The following is a 24,644-nucleotide window of genomic DNA, read 5'->3' as shown; positions in this document are numbered from 1 at the left end:
CAGTTTTCCCAGAACATTGTCAGACCACAGCTGGGGAGAATACCTTGCGAGCCAGGTGTTTGAAGTCTTCCGTTGTGGTAATTCTTCCCACTTTGCAGTCCGGTTTCCGGTAAGGGTTCAGGCACTGGACAATGAACTGGGACATCTGCAGGCAGAGGAGAGAACATGCTGCCCAATACTCCAGAAAGGGCAAGAAGTTGTAATGAGAAAATAACTAGAAAAGGCAGCAAGAAGAACCAGCCAATCCTTCCCAACTCAGGTTGGCTGGTTCAGATAGAAGAATGCTAGTATGTCAATGGGATATAAGACAAAAGGATCCTGGCTCAGCCCTGAGAGGGAGAGTTCCCTTGGATGAATTGAGCAAGCCTTAGATGGAGGGACCCAGGAGCAGGGGCAGGAGAAAACAGCTCCTCTTTTTTTTTAGATATTTATTTATTTACTTACTAAACATGTCTTTATTGATTTTTGGGGGGGGAGAGGAAGGGAGAGGGGGAGAGAGACAGAAACATCAATGAGAGAGTAGCATCAATTGGATGCCTTCTGCATACCCTCTACTGGGGGTCAAGCCCCACAACCTGGGCATGTGCCCTGACCCTGAATTGAACAGTGACCTCTTCATGTATGGGACAACGCTCAGATGCTCAACCAACTGAGCCACATCGGCCCAGCACAGCTGCTCTGTTACTGGAATGGCAGGCAGGTTTCAGCTAACACGTGTCATGTCTTTAGCGTAGAGAATGTAGCTGAGTTCTCTGGCTCCTGGAGACAGTGCAAAGAGAACGTTCCAGTGCTTTTAGGAGGCTCAGCAACCCCAGGAAATGCAGGCATTTTGTTACTGAAGGTTAGATTCTGTGTTACATTTATTTTGATTCATACTACAGGAGTGTGAAGCAGATGGAAGCATGGGTATGACAACTGGTGGGAAAAGACCCAGGGTAGGACCCTTTTCAATATACAACTTCCAATATCCTCCTGAGCTATCTCTGTAGCGTATGTCCTGTGTAGTGAATCTCAAGAGACCTAGGCACAGAACCTCTGGAAGTACTTATGGCACTAAGATTCCAGGGGACAAAGGGAGTGAGGTTAGTGATAGCCACGTCATCAGGGAGCACCCTGAACAGGGCCTACCCATCCTTGAAATTTAATGAGCCTTCAGATGGTCAAAGAACAAGACTATATCACAAAGTAGGCACTAAATAAACAGCTGCTAGTTAGCTGAGCTGAAACACCAATAATTTCACACAGGGATAGTGAGAAACTAAATCTTATCTCTGTGGTCTCCTAGCCTCTGTACTTTCTCCCTGCAATCCATTTCCCCAAATATAGTCAGGGATCTCACTGTTCCCATCTTCAAATCCTGCAATGGTTCTCTGTAACTCAGACACACAGGCCCTATATGAAGCAGCACAGTATTGTTCAGCCTCATCTTTTAATACCCTTCATATACCCTGTGCTACAGCCCATGGACTCCTTATAGTTCCCTGAAAGAAATAATGCTTCTGTACATTCTACTGCCTGAAGTTACTTCCTCCCGATCTATCTGGTCAATTCCTACCCCAATTCAATAGCCTTTCCTGACACCTGAACAGTGGCCCCCTGCACTATCACCGTGCACTCTTCACACAGCTGCCAACAAACTATCAGTCCCTTCAGTGAATCAAGACTGGAGTTTAGATTCTAGATGCCCTGAGGCAGAAAGTTAGTGTCCTATAGCTGGAAATTCCAGCAGCATAAACAGTAGCTGCTTTCTCAAATCCATTAAGGATTAGGCAGCCACCAAATGAGGTATTACAGAAAGAAGACTGAGCTTTGAACCAGAGGCCTGAGTTCAAGTCTTCTGTCTAGAACTTGCCTTCTTAGAACCTTAAGAGTTCTTCCACCTGCGTAAAGGACTGACAATTCCCTTCTTGCCTACCTCAAGGGCCATTGTTGGGATAAAATCAGATAATGGATATGAAAATACTTTTTACCCAACTGTAAAGGACCATGCCAATGTGTCATCACAACTATATGGTCAAATTACAGAAGTGAGGGAACACCCAAAGGCAGGGTAGCATAACGCTACTAATAGCGGTGCATACTTAGGACAAGAAAGGAAAGAGCTCTGGTTTAAGCCCATGGAGCTGAGTAACATCCACCAAACCTTACCTCTTTTCTGAATACTTCTTTGCTTTTCTTAGCCAACTCACTGGAGGTGTCTGCTTCTGCTGTCTTAGGCTTTTTTGAAGTCTAGAAATGGAAGAGAAAAACATAAAAATGCTGGCACAAGAGGTCAGGTTAGTGATGCCCTGCTGTTCCAGGAACCTCCTTTCTATTAACCTGACTCTCCATATTAGGGCACATGGACTGGAGGCAGCTTGGCTGCTATTACCACTCTCACCTCATGTTACAATCCTGTCATCTGGCTCTGACTTTATTCTTATAAACCAAGTTCTAATTCTCTACCCTAACTCAAAGCTATATCCTTGATGTAGCTAAACATCTCTGGTTGTTTCAGAGTCAACATCTCTGCAGAGAAATGTGCTGTGTGACTTGGACCACTCAGATCCCTGTGTGAGCTTCAATACCTCACACTGTCAAGGCCTAAGCTCAGTGAGCTCCACCTTTCCTGGCTCTGACAGTCCAGGATTCCAGGACAAAGGCAAAACACTCTGTTCAGAAGGCCTTTCACTACACATCTGGAGGTTCCCACCACATCATGGTCCTCATCCAAATCCTTCCACTCCCCTTGGATATTCATCACTTTTCCTCTAAAGACAGAGCTGGCCAGACTGTAGGAGACACTCTCAGCAAGCAGGAGAGGCTCCTTGGAGGTTGGTATTTCCAGTTCAAAACTGCAAAAGCTAAAGAAGTAACAAGGATTTGGGGGGAAGAAGGGTTGTCCAAGTCAGTGAACAGATGAGTAGATGATAAGACACAGAGGATACTCTGTCCAAAGCTGGTAAGATGATGACAAATCTAGGACTATTCCCTTCTAGCAGCGCCAGAAGGGAGGCTGCCAAGTTCCCTCTAATCAGGCACTGCTGAGAGGTGAGGGGCCAGCAGCCCTGCCATTCAGAGCACCCTCCATGCAAGGCCATCTCCCCACACCTTTGCCCACTACCAGCCATCAAGCCCCTTGCTAGTAAGTGTAATTTTCTGTGGAAAAGATTATGAACATTCCTCTTTGAGTACAGTCACTTGAGATGGATGTAGAAAATGCAGTTGGTATTATAGGTACTTCCTGTTTTTGCTGGCCACTTAGAGCACTTTTTCTACTCCCAGCCCAACCCCCAGTTCTGATTCCTCCATTTACATCAGTAGTATGAAGGTGCTGATGATAGAGCTGTTCAACTCCCTCTGCTCTGGACTGGCTCCAGAGAAAGGTGGCACTCCCTTGCTCTCAGCTGCTACAAGTCAGCTTTCTCTAATTTGTTATAAAAGATTTACATATTTTCCATTTTTCCACTTTCTTTCTGTGGCTGTGGGAGCAGGATGGGGAGGGGAGGGTAGAAAGAACACACAGATCAACCTCTGTTTTCAAGAAATAAAACAAAAAAACCTGACAAGTAATCTATTTTCAAATGTTTTGCTTTGGGATTTTGTGGTTATTTTTCCAGTACTAGAGAGTGTGGGTGTGCTTCACAATAAGACCTCAGGTAGCAAGGGATCAAGAACTGCCTGAACAAGCCAAGGAAACTTCAACACATCCTCAAATATTCTCTTGTGGATCTCAGATATGAGCACTGACAGCAATGAGTACAGTAAGTCCTTGAGGTATGACAATCACCGCAAGGCTCCTGGTTCTACAGAAGAGGCTAGGCTCTCAGCAAGAGTACTGTATTAACAGGAATGTTCTGCTTCCCTCTGAATGGGGCATGTGTTCAGAAAGCTAAATCAATTCAGTGCATGTTTAATAGCTTTCTAATTTAATCTCTGACTTGGTGAGGTTGGTAGGGCTTTAAAAATGCAGTTACAGAGCACAATCCACTGAGCCCTGTCTAGGAGATTCTGTGGTCCTGTTGAGTGCTGTGCAATTGGGATTGAGAAAGGAAATGTTCAACTGAAAGGTGCCTAGACTTATACCATGGAAATTGTAAACCAAAATGAAGTACTCTTGGTTTGAAATTCACAAACCCCTCTTGGTCTGTGGTCTGAAAATGGCATGAGAAATAATTTCAGAAACTGGCTAACGTTTACTCAAGCCCAATGCCAAGCAATACCAGGAGCCAGAGTCAGAGCCAAGGGTAGTTTGATGGATACTGACATGAAAACTTTGGGAATATCCTCCAATTCCCAAAAAAGCCTCATTTAAGTGTTACCATTTCTACAATTCATAAACTTAAAAAAAAATTTTTTTTTAATTGATTTTTTAGGGAGAGAGGAAGGGAGAGTAGGAAAGAGAGAAACATGGATCAGCTGCCTCCTGCATGCCCCCTACCAGGAATCGAACTGGCAACTTTTCGGTACACCGGACAATGCCCAACCAACTGAGCAACACCAGCCAGAGCAACAATTCACAAACTTTTAAAACCAAGTATTAGTAACCTTCTCAAATGGCTATTGCCAGTTAAAAATCCTTTAGCACCAAAAAAAGACATTAGACTGGACCAATGGTCCCCAAAATGTAACAGGCTACCTTATGGGGTAGGGAACACCTACTGTGCTACAAGGTGGGGCAGCACTCTTACATTAAAAAAAGCAATGTGGGCGCGGGGGGCTCTCCTGTGCATTTTAAGATGTTTTAGTGGCTTCCTTGGCCTCTAATCACTAGAAGCCAGTAGCATCCCCTCAACTATAACAACTAAAAATATCTCTAAATATTATCAAATGTCCCGAGGAGCAAAACTGCTACTAGTTGAGAACTTCTGTACTAAAAGGCTAACTATTTATCTCTAGAGAGGGAAATATAATGAAAGGAGAACAGCCGAATAGAAATTAAGGGCTTTTACTTTTTGTTCTAACATACCATACTTCTGTGTTTGGATATCCTAGCCGTCCCTACCCCCACTCCCAGCATTTATTACATGTGTAATTCTCCAGAACAATAAGGAAAATAGGGTCCCAAGAACATGTGGCTACTGGCCCTACAAAATGACAGGGCACCGACTCTTCCAAATGATCAGGAAACACATGTGTACACCACACTCACCTTCATGGGGTTTTCATCATACGTTGGGGTTCCCAGGTCCATCTCAGCTTCATGCTCAAGACTGGCATCATCTCCTGGGCTTTCCCAAGTGGGAGGATCCCACTGAGTCTGCCTAGAAGAAGGTAAGAACAGCCATGCTGTCATGGCCAGAAAACAGAGAACTCTGGCACAGACATCTCTGCTCATATATACATAAAATATAACATGCAATGAAACACAGAGCAAGACAGTTCCATAAGATAGAGACATTCTTTTGACATCTTCCCAGCAGCAATGATTCTACCCTAGAGACAGACTATTTAGCCCACTGTTTTTCTGTAGCCAGTAATGTGGCAGCAGTTTCTGGGTGTCAAAGAGAGCAGTAAAACCAAATATCTTCTCTCTCTCACCTGCCTACGTACTGAAAATAAGATTCAGCAAAGCCTAAAAAGTACATGGAGTAGGTGCCTGCCTACGATACGCCATCCCTATGCAGGTGAAGACATCGAGGTGGCTATACCTAGCACATTCTTGGAGCAAAATAAAATAAATCACAACATACTCCTCACAATCCTTGAACATGGGGGAAAGTTCTTCTTTGCCTTAGGAGCCTTCTTGTTTGTAGTTGTGCCCTTTGGTTTAATGACTGACACCATGGAAAAGATGTGCAGGTTAAAAACTTGTGCCCTATTCTAAAAATATTCTCAACTGACTGCAAGAAGGGTTCAACCACTCTGTGTTTATAGTTGTTTTGAAAATAAGCAGAAAAAGATTTTTTTTTTTTAAAGCTAGGTCTGCGAGGTAACAACTAGAAGTGAGGAAATTCATGTTCTGAAGTCAGCTCCCACAGGGAACACTATAAGGGAAATGTCAAAAGCCTAAGAGAAGCTAGCAACATATCTGGCAGGTCCAGTCTTGCCATTACAGTCTGCTTTCACACCACACCAAAGTTTAGTCAGCAACATTAAATGTACTTGGTGTAATCAATTTTGCATACGATTGTGAAAGCAGGCTTACCTCTGACCAATGCAACTAATTAAAAGAAAAAATGGGCTCGAAATTTCTACTGTAATCAAAGAACCACAAGCATGCTGTAGGTTTATTATGGAAAGTGAACAGAGAGGGAAGTATGATGCTCTTAACTGCTAGCTAAGGAAAACTTAGATCTTTTTCTTTTTGGAAACGTGATAGTATATTAAAAAGTTTGCTTTGGTATTGAAAAACAAAGTTGTGGTAAAATTTGCAAACAATAGTTTTTAAAATCACTATGCTTTCGGTTAGTAACATAATGAGGGTTTGTTTTATAAAGGTATGTTATAGGGAAAAAAAGAGGCCTTTCTAAGCAGAAAACTAAGAGAAAATATTTGACTGTATGAAATTTTTAAACTTCTTGATGCCACAAAACATTACAAACAAAAATATATTTGCAATACCTTTGATAAAAAGATCTAACAACACTGACAAAAATGGGTAGAAATCCAACAATTCATAAAAGATACAAATTGCCAATAATCTAATGAAGACGTTCTATCTCAATAAGACTTGTTAATGAAAATAAGATTTCTCACCTATTAGACTTACAAGACTAAAAGAACCTAGATGATGAAAAAAGCACTTTTGTTTACTTTCTGTGGGAGTCTGAATTGGTACAGATAATTTTTTTAATGGTAGGCAGACAATATTTATCAATTTAAAATGTGTATCTCTTTTCACCAACAATTCCACTTCTAAAAATCTACCCAAAGAAGGTAGTAAGATTAGTGTCTTAAGGATGTCCTGGGTTAGAGTTACATATAAAATAGTGAAAATCCATCAATTAGGGTGGGTGGGTTTAAATAAAATTTGGTATAGCCATACAAGAGAGCAGAGGTTGGCAAACTTTTTTCTATAAAGAACCAGAGAGTAAACATTTTGTCCTAGTGAGCCATGTAGTCTCTGTCACAACTATTCTACTCTGCCATCGTAGTGTAAAAGCAGGCATAGACAATTCCTAAATAGAGAGGCGTAGCTGTGATCCCAAAAAACTTTATTTGCAAAAACAAGTGGTTCATAGGCATGGTTTGCTGATCTCTGCAACACAATATAAGCAAGCATTAAAAATAATGTAGTTGCAAGTTATAAAACATGTACCCAAACAATTCACATAAGATTATATACTGAGGAGTACAGACAGATGGACACACACACACACACAGAGAAAACACAAATTCACATAAAGCTGTTTTGTCTAAAACATATTTTTAAAAAATTTCTAAGAAAAAGATAAATTGGGTTTTTTATATATAGCAAGAGGCATCAAACTATGGATCAGAGACCAAATCTGGTCCACTGCTTATTTTTGTAAATAAAATTTTATTTGAACACAGACACGCCCATTCATTTATGTATGGTCTTGGCTGCTTACACAACAATGGCAGAATTGTGTAGTCATGACAGAGGGCAAGCCAGCAATGTCTAAAATACTTATAATCTGGTCTTTTACAGAAAACGTCCACCCATGAACCCTGATATCTGTAACGTTAGATGAAGTCATTACCATTTTTAGAAACTCCTTAGTTTTCTCCAAAAGAGTCTTGCAGATTAAAAATACAAAACGTATCTAAAAAGGACCCAAGTCTAAGGTGTAACATAACATTTAACAGCCCTTCTTACCTTGTGATGACATGGTAGTAATAAATCTTCCCTTCTGGATCTCGGGCTGTCTTCCAGTTGGGAGGTAAGACAATCGTTTTTGGTTTTGGAGGAGAGGGAGGTGGCAGATCCAGGAGATTATTTGTCACAACCATTTCAGGCTAAAAAATACACATGCACAGGAATAATATTTCCAACTTTATCTTTGCTTGAGCAGTTAAAGAGGAACCTGAGATCCCAGGCTAAGATAAAATGTGTACACTTTTAAGCACATATGGGTCTTTGAGATTGCTGCTTTGTGCATACCCATCCCTTAATCTCTACTTTATGTAGATGCCTTTATTTTTATTTTTTGGCTTTGCTTAAGTTCCACCTCTTCCATTCCCGTAGTCCTCTATCTGTCCTCTTTTCCCTAAGCTTCGGTGTCACTTAATATTCTATTATCATTCAATATTTACTAATCCTTCCCCCACCTGGGAATGATTCTTTCCCTCCTCAAACTCTTCATCTGCACCTTTCATGACATTAAAAACTCTGACTACTTTAAGTATCATTCATTGTGATCCTCAACTATTAGTAGAATGTCAACTTCTAATAATAGGAATGCAATATTATATTTGTATTAAAAATGCCTAGGAGGGCCTGACTCATACCAAACCCTTGAACTCCTGCTCTAAGTGCACACGGTCTTCCTCCCAATTGTTTCACATGCAGTCTTTGTACTCTATCTCCACTTATCATTATTTTTTTTAATCCTTGCCTGAGGATATTTTCTCCATTGCTTTTCAGAGTGAGTGAAAGAGGGAGGGGGGGGAGAAATATCGATGTGACAGAGACACATCAATTGGTTGCCTCCTGCACAAGCCTCAACCAGGGCAGGGATCAAGCCTGCAACCAAGGTACGTGCCCTTGGCCGGAATCGGACCCGGCTCCCTTCATTCTGCAGGCCGACACTCTAACCACTGAGTCAAACCAGCTAGGGCCCATCTCCACTTACTGCTCTACCTGTCTAAAGCCACCATCACTCACCAAATCACTTCAAGAGCTTCTTCAGAATTGCTATTCTGATCATGTTACTCTGTTGTTTAGTTTCTCAATTGCTTTCAAGACCAGCTTCCTATTTCCCATTTCATTTCAAAACAACACTTCATCAAGGTTTCACCGTATCCTTCTACAATGGTAAGTACCAAAAGCTTCCCTCAAAACACACTGCACAACATATATAGTAAAGTATAGCATTCAATTCTGTACTACACTATACTAGTCCATGATATCTAGTGTAGTATCACATAGTATCATAAATAATAGCTGATCTAAAAAATTATTACTTCAGAAATTCATAGCAAAGTATAAAAATACAAGGTCAGTTTAAATTACAAATAAAAAGGATCCTAGAAGCAAAATATATATCAAGTAACATAGCTGGTAAATTCTACAGAAAGTTGAGTAGCATTCCCTCAGGGTACACAAGCACTTGAGTAAAATTTACTACAAAAATTAAAATCCAAAGTGAAAAAAAACAAAAATAAAAGCCAAACTAGAACAAAAAGTAAATCTTCTAAAGATAAGGTAGACAGCCAATGAGAGTTCTATCAAGCAAAAGATTTCTTACTGGCTGTAAGGGCTGAGGCTGCCCTGGTGCAACTATTGTAGTCACGGCTGCAGATGGCTGTACCACCACTCCTGGTGGGTGAGCTGTGAAAATCTGTTGTCCCTGGATGTACTGAAGACTTGGCTGGGCATAACTCTAAAAGATAAAATAAACAAACTCATAATGTATACTTTTCTAGCTCTAATAAAGCAGTAATTAACATCCAAGTGGGCATAATCTTTCATAATCTTTCATTTATTTCATAATCTTTTCATAATGTTTGAAACTCAAACTGTCAAAAAGTAAAGAGAAATGAAGATTTTTTAGGGTTCTATAGTACCTATCCAAACCAGCTGACAATCATATGCCAGTGCCAAAGCCAAAACCAACAGCAGCAATAAAAAGGAAAAACTGGTTTACAGTCCCACTGAAATAACATGAAAGGCGCACACACATAAGAGATATATCCAAATAGCATGTGCCTGTCATATCTCTCCATTTGCTGGGGGGAAAATCTGTAGGAAACTGGCTTTCCCCTTCAAGCAACTTGAAATTACACAAAAGCTAACTTTGCAAACATAAATACAGTTAAGAAGTATCTTCAAAATGTGGCTTACAATGGGAATTACAAGAGAAAATGGAGGTCCAATATGTTATAGAGGGGGAAACAATTGTTCTGCCCCCACTTCTAGACTGGGGGAAAAATCACATAACTTTATATGAGTCACTTGACTTTATAATGTGAAAAATTATAGTCTAAGCACTCAGTTTTTTCAGATGACTCAGTATAACTTTGTAAGGTCACTCATTAATGTCACATGACCACTATAAATTATGTGGCCTCAGTTAAAATTGAGCTTTTATGTTTAATAAGCAGTTGTGACAAGAAAGTGACATGGTCACTTTCTAATAACACATCTACTTCAAATGTCAAAGATATTACATACGCACACACACAAATCTATATCATATCACATAATACTTCACTGTCAAGGTTATATCTATAAACTCAGTAGCCCATCTTGTCATGGTTGATACTAGGCTTGAATGACACAGACTTCAAGGCTTCCTCCTGGAGGTCAGATCTTTAGGCCAAAGATAGATGACCTTGACTAGTTGCATTTCACAGCTCATTAATGTTAATACTCTCTCAGTATTATTATGGTAACTGAGTAATAACTATAATTAAACCTTCAAGGTAAATAGTGCTTTAAATCTATTATTAATATCATTATCTCATGCAAACCTCAAACCACTCTGAGGTATTCTGGTCATGTTATAGATGAGAAAACTAAAACTGAAGAATCTAAGTGCCTATCTTCAGGATACAAAATAAATAATGGATTATGACTCAAAACACACACTTACAACATGCTCTATGCCTCTCAGTACCCAAAGCCCAACATCATCTCTGCTTAACTAATTGCATAGAGAAGGGAAGGATTGTCTGATCATCCTAGTCCATTTATCTACTACTCTAGCACACACAAGGTGGGTTAGGGAGTCAATAAATGACTTCTTGGTAGGAACAGACTGAAAAACTGGAAACAAGTAAAATTCCCATACTTGAGTCTTAAGGCTATGTATGACTAACCCCCAGAGAAGTCTTTTGTTCACTGGGATGGGGAAAAACAGATTCTATTTTATAAGAACAACCATATGATCAATGAGCATTCTACTGAGGAGTCTCTAAAGGACAGCTTCCATTGCTGTTGCTTAGGCGCTAACACCTAGGTTAAGAACATACTTCAGAAATAGGGATGGGACAGAAGCAAACCATTTTCCTTTTATCTGTGATACACATTCTCAGGGGAAAACTCAAAAATGTCTTGGTCCAAGAAAGCAAGACAGCAAAAGTTAGGACCTAAGAAATTTGTTTAATATTCATAAACATTCTGTAAAATTGGTACCTAATAACCAATAATGAACGTTTTCTTACTACCCTTATTTAGCACTGTAACATTCATTTTAAGCCAAAAATGAAAGAAAAAACACACACATACACAAAACTAAGTATAAGAATGTTCAGTGCAGTGTTATTTATAATTATGAAAAAGAACTTTCAACTTAAATGACTACCCCAGAAAAACAGATTCAAAATGATCTTATAAGCAAATGGGACATTATATAGCCACTAAAATGTACATGTAACCCTGGCCAGTGTGGCTCAGTGGTTAGAGTGTTGGCCCGAGCACCAAATGGTCGTGGGTTCAATTCCTGGTCAAGGGCGCATAACTGGGTTTTGGGTTCATTCCCTGGCTCCAATCGAGGCTGGTGCAGGAGGCAACCAATCAATGTGTTTCCCGCACAAATACGTTTTTCTCTCTCTCTCCTCCTCCCCCTCCTCCCCTTCCCTCCCTCCCTTCTTCTCTCTCTAAACATCAATGGAACCCGGCCGGGCGTGGCTCAGCGGTTGAGCATGGACCTAGGATCCAGAAGCTCAAGGTTCGATTCCCAGTCAGGGCACGCACATGCCCGGGTTGCAGGCTCCATCCCCAATGACTCTGTCATCATTGGTGTTTCTATCTCTCTCTCCCTCTGCTGCCCTTTCTCTGAAATCAATAAAGATATATAAATAAATAAAAAAATTAAAAACAAACAAACAAAACAAAACAAACATCAATGGAAAAAAATACCCTGGGGTAAGGATTAACCAAACAAATAAATAAAATAAAATGTTCATGTGTACGCATGTGTGTATGTATGGGTATGTATGTATAAACATACAAAAATACAGAATTTGGAAAAATGGTTAAGAATCATGTTAAGTAGAAAAAAATGGGGTAAAAACTTCAAGTCTTTAAGATTACAAATATATAAAAACATATAATCGTCGTTAACGAGATCATAAAAAATGGAAGTAGTTAATATACTTAAGGTTTTAGGAATTAAAGCAGGACACTTTGTCATGACTTTTCTAACAAAATTTTGATACAGCTTCAGCACAAAAATACTAACAGAAATATTACTGATCAACAGTAAATAATATATGCAGGAAACATTCCTGAGAGTCTCTGCCATCCACATTTCACCTTTAGGGATGATGACCAGCAATGGGGGAGGGCACAGGAATGTGCTAAGGATGATGTTTTATACATTCTTCCTTTAATTTTAAAGCTTAAAATGTATCGCTTTGTTTTATAGAAAAAAATGTTTGATTTAAAAACATAAAAAATACATTTTGAAATATAACGTCAGCACACTCTTAGTTTTTAAACTTAACATTACCATTTCCTACCATAGTAATATCATTAGGCTCAGTGCATCTGAGTCACTCTGGCGAACTTCTTGATGATAAACATGTAGGGTTATAAGAAATAATATACAAGATGGGTCTAGAAGAAAAAAGGGCAAACCATGTCCTAACTCAATTACCATGATAGGGCTCTCCTTCGTAGGGATACAGAAGAATTAACTGTATGTAATTCACTGCCTATAAGCAAAAAGGAGAGGAGTAATCCAAAAGTCATTCTTTCTCTCACATTTGCTTTGGGGGAGGCCAGTTAGCATGCTATAAGCAGCCCTACTGAGAGGCCCATGTGGTGGTAAGGAAACCAGGCCGGTTAACAACGATGTGAGCGAGCTTGAAAGTAAATTTTCCACCACCACCACCACCACCACCACCCCCGTCTAATTTCCAGATGACAACAGACCTGGTTCATGTAATTTCATGAAAGATTCTGAGCCAGAATCATCCTGCCAAGGTGCTTCTGAATCCCTGATCCACAGAAACTATAATAATTACTTGTTGTCTTAAGCTGCTAAGTTTTTGAGTAATTTGTTATACACTATGTAACTAGTATTGATCAATATATAAAAGTGATAAAGAGCAGGACTTCCCTATGCACCAGATTTAACATCCCATAAACAAACTGTAAGAGAGATTCCAAAATTAGTTACCTGTACAATTGGTGGTGTTGTTTGTGAATAGGGTGATGTCACACCATAGACAGTTGGGCAAGTCTGTCCTTGATAATATATGGTTGGTTGCGACTGTGCAGGAGTTGAGTACTGCTGCTGTACACTGACAGACTGTTGGTTTGAATCCCAAACACCATAATTCTGTCCCTGGACTGGGCCTGGGGCTGGCACTGGCAAGACAGTGACGCTGGAGTCTTGATGTACCACACCGTCACTTTGGGTCACATACTGTGAACTGGAAACTTCCACAGGGGCTGTCACATGTGGCACCACTGGCACGGGTGGAGGGGCAGCAAGGGGTTCTGTAGAATGTCCCACCAAGGGCTGAGAATGATCATAAGGAGCAGGAGAACAGACAGGGTCCATACTGGGTGTGGGGAGGAGCACCTTTCCAGCATTGGGATTGCTGGGATCCACATAGGCCTGCATGGGATAACCTGGTGGGTAGCCAGCAAAGGGGTGATGAGAGGCATTGTAGCCAAGAGAGTCATAGGGCAGTGGAGATGTCATTCCCAGGTTCTGCATCTGTTGCTGTTGTTTCTGAGCCTCCCGCTGAGCCACCTCTTGCTCAAACAACTTCCGACGCTCCTCTGTAGAAAGTTTATTGCGGTCTTTCCGGACTTTCTTTTTAGAAGTTGGTGTATCATATCTAGATAGAAAACAATAAGAGCATCACAAAAAGTTGTTCCCTAAATTACAGACATAATCGAAGCACTAATAAGTGTTATGTTATTCAATACTAAATCATTAACTACACCAACTCCAATTTGGCACTGGTTAAAAATCACACTCAAAATTCCTTAAGGAGTCTTCCAAATAGAAGAGAAGCCCAAGGAAATAGACACCTAGATGAAAAGAATAATTTTATCGTATTCTAAGATTCTAGCTTATCAAATTAAAGATACATATAGCATCCTAAATAGATTATTCTTTATAGTTGGGGACAAATATATAACCACAAATTCTGAAATTAAAACAGAAACCAAAATATATTAATAAAAGCTACAGAATTTGACTTATGTCTGGACACACATTTGGAACAAATATCAACAAAGGATGAACATGCACACAGGAAAGTACAGAGACTTATATTCACATACTCTTCTCTGTGCAATACCTAGTATAATATCTTACTGCTAAGCCTCATGCCCTGTGATAGTTTTGACAAGTATCCTCAGCAAGGCCACAAGAGACCATGAGCTCTAACAATCTCATAGCGAGAAGAGAACTGAGGACTTAAGATTCTTTTATGAAGTTCTATAGTCTGAATCAAATTTCTGAGAAAGTGCTCTTGGCAAAAATTTTAAAAGTGGCAATTTATTTCAAGATGTTTTGTTGCAAAAAAATATCTAATAAGAGCTTCATGGATAAGGACATAACATTTATCCAAACAAACAAAAATATATGATTTAAAAACCTCTAAGCTGAACATTTCCTTAAAATGTTAGTGGGCTGGTAGTGTCCTTAGCTGCCTGGCAGAAAAAAATCAAATAGTCTATAAAAGAGAGTACCTTAAATCCAGGCCTCAATGAATCCCCACAGGTAAAGTTCTAAGGAATATAATTTCATTTAGAAATAAAATTATATATAATTATAAAACTATATATATATAAACAAATGACAGGAAGAGGCCTACAAAGACTGCTGATACTGGAGTTATCCAACACAAACTATAATAGAAGAATGCTAAAAATTAATGAGCTAAGCCCGGCTTAGTGGTTGAACGTTGACCCTTGAACCAGGACCTGGTCATGGTTCAATTCGTGGTCAGGGTACATGCTGGCTTGCAGGCTCGATCCCCACAGAGGGCGTGCAGCCAATCAATGACTCTCTCTCATTGGTGTTTCTATCTCTCTCTCTCCTTCTCCCTTCCTCTCTCTGAAATCAATAAAAAAAAATATTTTTCTAAAAATGTTATCAAGTAGAAACCACTCAAGTACCAAAAATCTATTAGTCTTCACAGCTACTATTAATATCAAAAGAGACTGTCACAATATTTACCTGTAAAGTTTTATACTCTCTCATCAAGAGAATATACTTATTCCAAAAGCCCTTGGTGTCCAAAATCAGCAGTATGTTACCTGAGCACTTGTGATTTGCTTGGAGGAGAGAATACTCAAACAAGCCACTTACCTGTCATCCGGCCTTTTTGTTCCTCGCTCATAGGCAGAAGGTGGTGAGAGGGAGCCCCTTCGTTTCCTTTTCTCTTTATTCTGAGTTTGCTTGTCTGGGTCTCTCTCTCTTGACCTATTAGGAGTCTTTGGAGCAGCTGTTTGATCTCTGAAGCCAATAGCATCCCTTCCTCGTTCAGTTACTAAGGGAAAGGGGATTTAAAAAAAAATTACTTGGTAAACTTTTCTCCATCATGACAGTGTATCAACGGTATAGTAAGTTTTCTATCCAATGAATGGATCTATAGACTCCTCTCTCATGCCCCAGTCCTGAATTTGGATGAGACATAAGGTCTTGTGTGTGAGTACACGCTACTTCCTGAAAGCCTCTTCCATGAATGCCCTTTTCTACCTTTTCCCACCAAAGTGTCATCCAAGCCTTCAACATTTTTAACAAGTTCTGTGGAACACAGCATGCAAGATATTCCCATCACCTTTAGCAAAGCAGTCTGCTTGTCAGTTCAAAATGTAAAAGCCTTCTACTGCCCCTGTAACTCTGCTTATTTGCAATTTGTAGAAGAGCAGCCTGGCATAAAAACCTCAACAGGAAATGTCTCTTTAATTAAAAAAAAAGGATTATAAAACTTTTTTTTTTTAACCAATAAAAGAATCTTCTTATTTGCTTCTATTCTCAAGAAAGGGGAGCTTTAATTTATGACTTCCTCCAAAGTGAATGATTGTAAAATTTAACAAACTAGCATAGTTCAATTTACTAAGTTATAGAATGTAACCTTCTAAGGTAGTTCAATTTGTAGACAACTTTTTACAAACAACAATTTCAAAAGGAAAATATTTCCAACATAGGTGATAATAGGTGATAACTCAGGAAGTTATCAAAGCTCAAAAGCTACATCTTCAAAAAAGAATGCCAGCTTCCTACTGAAAAATGGTACTACTACCCACTCGGTTCTCTACTTCAAATAGTTCTTACTCGCTTCATCTTCACCCAATTTCATTGTCACTGCTCCCAAAAGCTGCCCTAAGTACTACTTTTCACTGATCACACCTCCTAGTTTCTCATCTTCCTGAGAAGTCTAAGTCCCACCACTGAACATTTCAATATAAACTCACTGGTATTAAACGCTGTTGCTTTGTGTATGTTAGTACTACTACCTCATGGATTAGATGCTCTTTTCTTGAGGACAGAATTTCTTATAAGATCTTTCTCACAGTATAGGGCAGATTCTCAATAAACGTTAACTGGGGGTTCTTTTTCTCATCCCCGAAAAACACGAGCTCAGTTTCTTCCATAGCAGCAGAGTTAGGTTTGCACATGGTGTGCTCACAGTTCTCCTTTTAGTTGGCCAAACTCCACTTACTTGCTAAACAGTCACTGATACACAGCCATGTGTGAGCATTTGTCAGTGAGAGGCTAACAGAATTCATTGATACCATATACTGATAGAAAATGTTGCATAATTAAAACACTGTTCCAGCTCACAGGTATTAGCACATCCTTCTGTGAAATAAATACTATTATCTAGTTTCACCTCTATCTGCCCATGATTACTATAGTTCCACCTTCAAACCCAGGTTCCTTGCCCTGGTGTTAATTTCCTTAAAATGTGGCTATTTCTTTACTATATCTTGGTAAAATAAGAAAAGGAATCACACCAACAGTTCATAATCTGACTCTGCATCTTAGAGAATGTGAGGCAGAGGAGTGATTCCATTTATTCAGGCTGAAAGGTAAAGCTAGACTACATATTTCCCAAAGTATTTTACACTTCTTATAAATATTAAAAGTCCTAAAGAGCTATTTAACTGCTTCACATTGAGGGATAACAAAGCCAGGCTTAAACCATAAGCATTTCTGTAACCGAAAAGCCTGAGACTAAGATTGGGAAGAGGAGTCCATATGTGAAGGAGAGACTAAAGTTGGCACACAAAAGGTTACTTCCTGAAAAAAAAATTATAATCGTCCATTATAGATCATGCCATGCATCATCTCTCAGAGGGCCACACCAGACTAGATATTTGCAAAATATTGGGAGGAACCCTTACAGGTATTTAAGATTTGACTCTCTTGCTAATAATTTTAACTTAGTGGGCCCAGAGAAACTAGCCATAGTGATGCCATTGGTTTTATCCACCAGTACTGCCTGACCCTGCCTTGTTTCTTATGAGAAGAATTCTTTGCGGCCTTAAGTAGGATATCTGTCTATGAGGAGATTAAACCAGTAAAATTAAAAATATCCAAAAGATATAAAGGGATGCAAATGACACCCTGCAGGTCTTTAACCATTAAGACTATTTAACCAGCCCTGGCCACGTGGCTCAGCTGGCTGGAGTGTTGTCCCATATACCAAAAGGTTGCAGGTTCGATTCCTGGTCAGGGTACATTCCTAGGTAGTGGGTTTGATCCCCAGGTTGGGCGTATATGGGAGGCAATTGATCGATTACATCTATGATGTGTGTGTGTTTTCTCTCTCTCCCCCACCCCTTTTCCCTCTCTCTAAAAATCAATAAAAACATATCCTCAGGTGATGATTTAAAAAAATTAAAAGGACATGAACATACTGGCTCCTTCACTCTACTTATAGTAGGTCAGTGCTGGAGGGGCTAAAGAGACTGATGTAATTGATCCCCAATTGCTTTAATCTCTAAAGGAGTATGTTGAGAACCCATAAATGAGACCACCATGGCCTCCCTGTTATCTGTTCTTTAATAATGATTCTTAACTTTTTGAGGAGTCACTGACTCCCTGAGAATCTGATGAAAGTTCTGAATTTTCCCCAGAAAAAGTGAATGTACACTAAGAATGTTGTATAGAAACATCTACAGGTAAAGACACAGACCTGTAGGAGTACAGGTTTACGAATGTCTGCTCTAAAGGAACAAATGAATGGAAGAAAAGTCATGACTTCAAGGAAACCAACAACAAAGGTAATATAAAGAGACATCTCCTTTGGCAAAAATTCACTAAAAAAACATAAAAACACAAGTTTCCAAACCTTCACACCAAATACTTCATTTACCTAATTACATATTATCTGGTTTCAAAAACAAAAAAGCTCAAGTCCTTATCAGTTACCTCTGCATATTTCCAAAAGAATATTTGTAAAGCTACATACACAGAGTACCTCTGAATACCTACTTGTATTCTCCTTTTCAGTTTGACTTTTCTTTGGAATTCGATATACCTCCTGCAAAAAATACACCAAAAGAAGGGTTATTAGTGTGGATTGGAAGTGGAGATTGCTTTGAAGCTGAGTGATTTCACATGGCAACAAAGAATTGGGAAGGAACGGGCCGGTATTTAATTATTTTCCAAAATTTGACTTATGTCCTGGTCCCTTACAAACAAGTAAAAATATATAGCACAAGTAAAAACATTTTAACATCTACAAGGCCTGTATTACCGCATTAGTCAAGTAACAGACTGAATAACTAGGCATTATATTTCTAACATAAACACACTTCCTGATAACTTCTGTATGCTTTCCACATATAAAATTGTCTATAGTTCCTTTGAGATTCTTCATAAGAACAATTCTAACATCTCACTCCTCACCCCTACTTAAAGAGAAGAAAAGGTTAGTAGTAACTCAGCTATATAAAACACTTCAAAAAAATTACATGCGTAAAGACAACCTCTGCTATTCAGCATATTTTGTTATAAATGCAAAACCAACTTGGTTAATGGTCAAATGTAGTATCTACTTTCATACTGTTGTCATTTTAAAAAAGGAAAGATAACTGGCAGGTGTGGCTCAGTGGTTAGAGGGTCAAGGGTTTGATTCCTGATCAAGGGCACATACCTGGGTTGCAGTTTCCATTCCCAGCCTGGGCATTTGCAGGAGGCAACCAATCAATGTATCTCTCACAGCGGTGTTTTTCTCTCTCCCCCTTTCCCTCCCCCCTTCCTTCCACTCTCTCTAAAAATCAATGGAAAAAACATCGTCGGGGATTAACAAAACAAAAAAAAGGGGGGGGGGATAAACGTTAGATTATTGTTGCTCTTGAAATAGCATCTAAAACTGTATCAAAATTATTCTTGAGAAATGTAAAGTGTGTTTTTAGGCTTTAAGGTACCTTTCTTGCTGCATGACTCTAGGGCCTAGAACCAGTTCTGTTCTTTGACAGCCCCTCACTATTTTGGTCCATCAAGTAGCTCTTGGGTACAACACTTCCTACCAGTCACCTGAGTGGGCAAATGGCAAACTCACACATTCTCAATGGTACATCATATGATACCTTACCTTTAGAGTAATCTCATAATATTGAGCACATCTATATGACCTAGCAATCCCAATTTTTACAGAATTGAACTCCTAAAAGAAAAAAAAATCGAAGAACTCTCCCCACATGATTGTTGATTCTAGCAATATTGTAGAAAATGAGAAATAACCCACATAACACAAAACTGAGGAAGGGTCAAGATGCAATATTAGGTTGCCATTAAAAATGACAAATGTGGCCCGGCCAGGCGTGGCTCAGCGGTTGAGCGTCGACCTGGGATCCGGTCAATCAGGGTTCGATTCCTGGTCAGGGCACATGCCCCGGTTGTGGGCTTGATCAGTGACTCTCTCATCATTGATTTTTCTCTCTCTCTCTCTCTCTCCCTCTCCTTTCCTCTCTCTGAGATCAATAAAGATAAATAAATAAATAAATAAATAAATAAATAAATAAATAAATAAATAAATAAATAAGACAAATGTGGACCACACAGAATCAGAGAAATCGATCATGAATGTAGATTTAAAAAAAAAAAAAAATCCTTCAGTACTCCATGTATGATGATAAATTAATAAAGATGATTATTGTTATAATTAAATGTGCACTTATCCTGTGTGCCAGGTATTATGCTAAGCACTTCAAATATATTACTTGATTTATAAACCAACCCTTTGAGGTAAGTACTATTACCTCCATTTTATAAATGGAAAAGTTACTTTAAAAAACTGAAGCTGCCCGGCTGGGCATAGCTCAGCGGTTGAGCGTTGACCCAGAATCCAGGCGATCGGGGTTCGATTCCCGGTCAGGGCACATGCCCAGGTTGCGGGCTCAATCCCCAGTCGGGGGCATGCAGGAGGCAGCTGATCCATGACTCTCTCATCATGGATGTTTCTCTCTCTCTCTCTCCCCTTCTCCTTTCCTCTCTCTGAAATCAATAAAGATATATTTAAAAAAAAAAACACACAAAAAAAACACTGAAGCAACCTGACCAAGCTTATGATGCTATCAGATAGTCGGACTCCAGATCACTTTTATCTTCTGTACTTGATGACACAGAATGTGATTACAGCATTAATTTGGAAAGAAGTACCATTTAGGGGATTCATGCATAAATGTAGTGACTCTGTCCACCATTTCCTAGACCCTCTCTCTTATGTAGGACTTCCCACTAGAGCTGTGATTCTCAACTCTGGCTGCACAATTAGACCATTTCAGGAAACTTTTATTGAATCTAAAATAATGAGCATGAGTCCCAGGCACCTGTACTTTTAAGAAGCTCCCCGGATGATTCTGGATGCCCAAAGAAGGTTGAGAATCACTAAGCTACTGGCTTCTTTTAATAGCCCTCACTCACTACTCACAAGGGAGAATTTGAAAGAAAGAACTATGCATAAGCATGCCTATCCTAAGCTCAGAGACACCTGGGCCTCCTCTTGGGCTGCTTTTGCTTGGAGAGAGGATACGTTCCAATCTGCTCCTCTGCAGGATGCCTAGAGTTGTCCTGCTGTCAGTGCCTACCCATAATACTGAATCAGAGATAAAGACAGGAAGAACAAAGCTGACACTCTTAGCTCTGTCTGATTCCTCCCGTTTGCTCCTCAGAGGGGTTACTAAACTGAGGAAAAAGTAATAAAGCCACTCATCAGCACCTACCCACACGATAGGGAAAAAAATCGATATTTTACAAACCTAGACATTCCACAAGATAACATGTTTATTCACGAAGGGTGCATAGAACAGATATATCAAGGGATGTCTGTGTTGACTAATTACACAATCTTAACCTATTTAGCTTCTTTTGCATAAGGTCTTGGCACTACAAGTATTCATTACAAACATTTATAGTAAGTTATTACACAGATCTCAAGTTGGGGGCCCAATCTGTGGTGGCCAGTAAGTACCAGAGGAAATGCTTCTCAAAGATATATTCTTCTTCTTCTTTTGAGAGAGAAACATAGATCAGTTGCCTCCTGTACGCACCCTGACCCACAACCTGGGCATGTGCCCTGACCTTTTGGTGCATGGGACAATGCTCAACCAACTGAGCCACACCTGCCAGGGCTCAAAGATAGATTCTTAATTCCACTCAAAAGTCTATAGGAACTGCTAAGTAGAAAATGTATTCTGATGTTCACAAAATAGATGACTAGTGGCCACGAGCAACTGACTATGAGAACAAGCTCTATCAATATATACCTAAGCACTTAGAGTTACTCAGCTGATCCTCCTCCACAACAGTTAAATGGAAGACTTAGATGATCTATTTTGAAGCCCTGAAAATGCAACAAAAATTTCCCAAAGTCCAACAATACTGAAAACTGAGAAGGAAGCAGTCATGTGAAGACTATGGCAATACTTTTTCAGATCATTCTGTCTTGACTATCCTTGGCCAATCACTCTTCTTCAAAGGTTGGAAAATAAACTTTCAGATATTGTTTGATAAACAGTGAGTCACTGAGAGGCCCATGAGACACCAATGCACCCAACATTCCTTTTATAAAAGTGTTTAAATGCAGGTGGAGATGCTATTTGTGGAAACATGATTTGCACATTTCTATAACAACTATTTGAGCAAAAACTATGGGATAAAAGCAGATATTAAGGGTCTCTTATGTTTTGGGCACTGAAGATGCGCAGTACCTGTTGCCAAGGTTTCACAGACTAATAATAATCATGGCTTACACTTCTTACTGTGTGCCGTATCCTTAAACTGCATTCTCATATACTCTTACAGTATATCTAATATATGCTCAGAGGGGTTAACTATCCCAAGGTCATACAGTGATCAAGTGAGTTATACATTGGGCCTAAAATCCAAGCTTAGATTTGTCTCTGTCCAAAGCACAAACTCTTAACCACAATTAATATTACCTCATAAGCACTCAGGAAAAAAAGAAAGTAAACAAATACTATCTTATGATAGGTATACATGAAATGGTAAGTGAACTGTAATGGGGATACTAAAACTGGTTTGAGCCTTAAGAGAGAAGACTACAAAAAGCACCCTGATGGAAAGAGACATTTCACTTGTCCTGAAGGAAGAAAGGAAGAAAGGAAGAGGTGGAAAATACAAACACGGGAGACTGAGCACATGTGTTTATTCCAAGTCTAAGTCCTAAAACAACGACAGTGGAGGAATAAAAATGGTATAAACTCATCTACAGTATCTTTTCTTTATAAGAATATTATGTGGTACTGAATGTGTGTATATATTTAAATACTTTATTCTATTTTATGCATTGTCTTTCATGTTCCTTTTTTGTTTGATGATTCACACACACACACACACACACACACACACACACACATACTGTATCCATGAAATTGCCAACCCTTGATCTAGAGAAATAAAAGCACTTCTTTGGGAAATATATGACTTTGTCATACACCTGATTCATAATCTATACACTAGCATAAAGATTAAAAATCCATTCTAACAAAAAAAGTAAGTTCTATGAAAACACTTTCAACGGTAATGGTTCTCTAACTAGGATTTACCTTCCCTTACCAGAAAGAATTATTTGACACCTATCATCATGTACCTACAGAAGAGTCTGTAGTTTTATTTCGTATATTGCATTACAGACAGTGAGAGTAGGGGGATTGCCATTAAGTCACAGAGGTCTCCTGGGATTTGACTGGGGGGAAAACCTTAGAAGATAACATACATATCTTGAGGTTTCATAAAATCACACACATGAGAGGGGCAGAGGAAGGGAGAGAGAGGGAAACGGGGAGTAGAATAGTTTTATTTATAAAAACCCCTGAGGAGACACTCTTCTAACTTGAGGAGCTGGGCTCCCAAGAAACAAAAGGTACTAAGATTGTTTCAGTTTTCAGCCACTTAGATAAATGGGCAAAGAATAGGGACACAGTTCTTAAAACAGGAAATACAAATGTAAAGATATTCAATACTTCATGCATTAAGAGAAACACAAATTAAAACTGTAATAATACTCCCTTCTTGCCTATCAGTCTGACCAAGATAGTCACATAATACTTGTGTTGGGCAGGATGTGGTGAAATAGGTACTCTTATGCATATACATTGCTGATGAGAGTTAAACAGGTACAACTGTGAAGAGCAATTTGGCAATACCTATCAAAATTACAAATAACACAGACTATGACTCAGACTACTACTTTTATTTTTTATTATTTTTTTAAATTTTAGATATATCTTTATCGATTTCAGAGAGAAAAAGGGAGAAGGAGAGAGAGATAGAAACATCAATGATGACAGTCATTGACTGGCTGCCTCCTGTAGGCCCCCTACTGGGGGATCGAGCCTGCAACTAGGGCATGTGCCCTGACTGGGGAATTGAACCCCGATCTCCTGGATCCTAGGTTGATGCTCAACCACTGAGCCATGCCAGCCAGGCCAGATTACTACTTTTAGTAATTTATCCAACATGTATATTCCCATGTGTGAATGTGTTCAAAAAAACAAAAGTTACTTGCTACTAAGCTAAAGAAAGAAATTAACCATAATGGCCAAAATAGGAGACTGATTAACAAGAGACTAAGTACTGCATATCTATATAATAAAATACTATGCATCTGTGAAAAATACATTCTTTATAAACTGGTATGATACAATATTTACAATATATTAAATAAAAAGGAGCTAAATAGTACTGACTTTTAATATGCACAAATTGTCTCTGAAAGGCTACCCAAGAAACTGGTTGTATTGGTTGCCTCTAGGAAACAGGACACGGGGCAGGGATAGAAATAAAATATTTCGTTGCATGCCTTTTGAATTTTGTCATGTATTGTAAATGGCCTGTTTTAAAAATTAAAAGAAAATGATAACATGCCTCAAAGAAAGCCCTAGACACAGTACCAAAAGACTTCTCTACCTTGTGACTATATTCATGGTAAAGACCACCCCCTGGGGGCTGTGAGGTCTCAGGCAAAGGCCTAAGGAATCTGGGCACTCCCAAGGCAATCTCCAAATGCTGTACTGTTTTCCAGCAAGTGTCATACCTTAAAAAGCCCTCCTAGTTCACTGCCATTCAGTTTAAACTTGTCCTCCCCAA

The 24,644-nt window shown here is 39.3% G+C and overlaps 1 protein-coding gene across 2 annotated transcripts in view; it reads right to left on the bottom strand.

Moving 5' to 3' along the window:
• Window positions 1-24,644, bottom strand: part of SETD2 (SET domain containing 2, histone lysine methyltransferase) — a 57,176-nt gene that overhangs the window by 1,122 nt on the left and 31,410 nt on the right. Inside the window, exons 11-18 of one of the 2 annotated variants that reach the window (XM_087824798.1) lie at window positions 18,522-18,570; window positions 15,387-15,567; window positions 13,233-13,902; window positions 9,354-9,488; window positions 7,763-7,902; window positions 5,132-5,243; window positions 2,149-2,229; window positions 44-145 (exon numbers count right to left, since the gene is read on the bottom strand). In XM_087824798.1, the coding sequence (XP_087680924.1) occupies window positions 44-145; window positions 2,149-2,229; window positions 5,132-5,243; window positions 7,763-7,902; window positions 9,354-9,488; window positions 13,233-13,902; window positions 15,387-15,567; window positions 18,522-18,570 (1,470 nt within the window). The remainder of the gene's footprint in view (window positions 1-43; window positions 146-2,148; window positions 2,230-5,131; window positions 5,244-7,762; window positions 7,903-9,353; window positions 9,489-13,232; window positions 13,903-15,386; window positions 15,568-18,521; window positions 18,571-24,644) is intronic. The other variant, XM_087824799.1, reaches the window with a different exon arrangement.

This window comes from Miniopterus natalensis, chromosome 15 (assembly GCF_054644295.1).
Source record: "Miniopterus natalensis isolate mMinNat1 chromosome 15, mMinNat1.hap1, whole genome shotgun sequence".
In the NCBI taxonomy this organism is placed as follows: domain Eukaryota; kingdom Metazoa; phylum Chordata; class Mammalia; order Chiroptera; family Miniopteridae; genus Miniopterus; species Miniopterus natalensis.
Note: the sequence above shows the minus strand (reverse complement) of the source record. Positions and strands in the feature narration are given on the sequence as shown.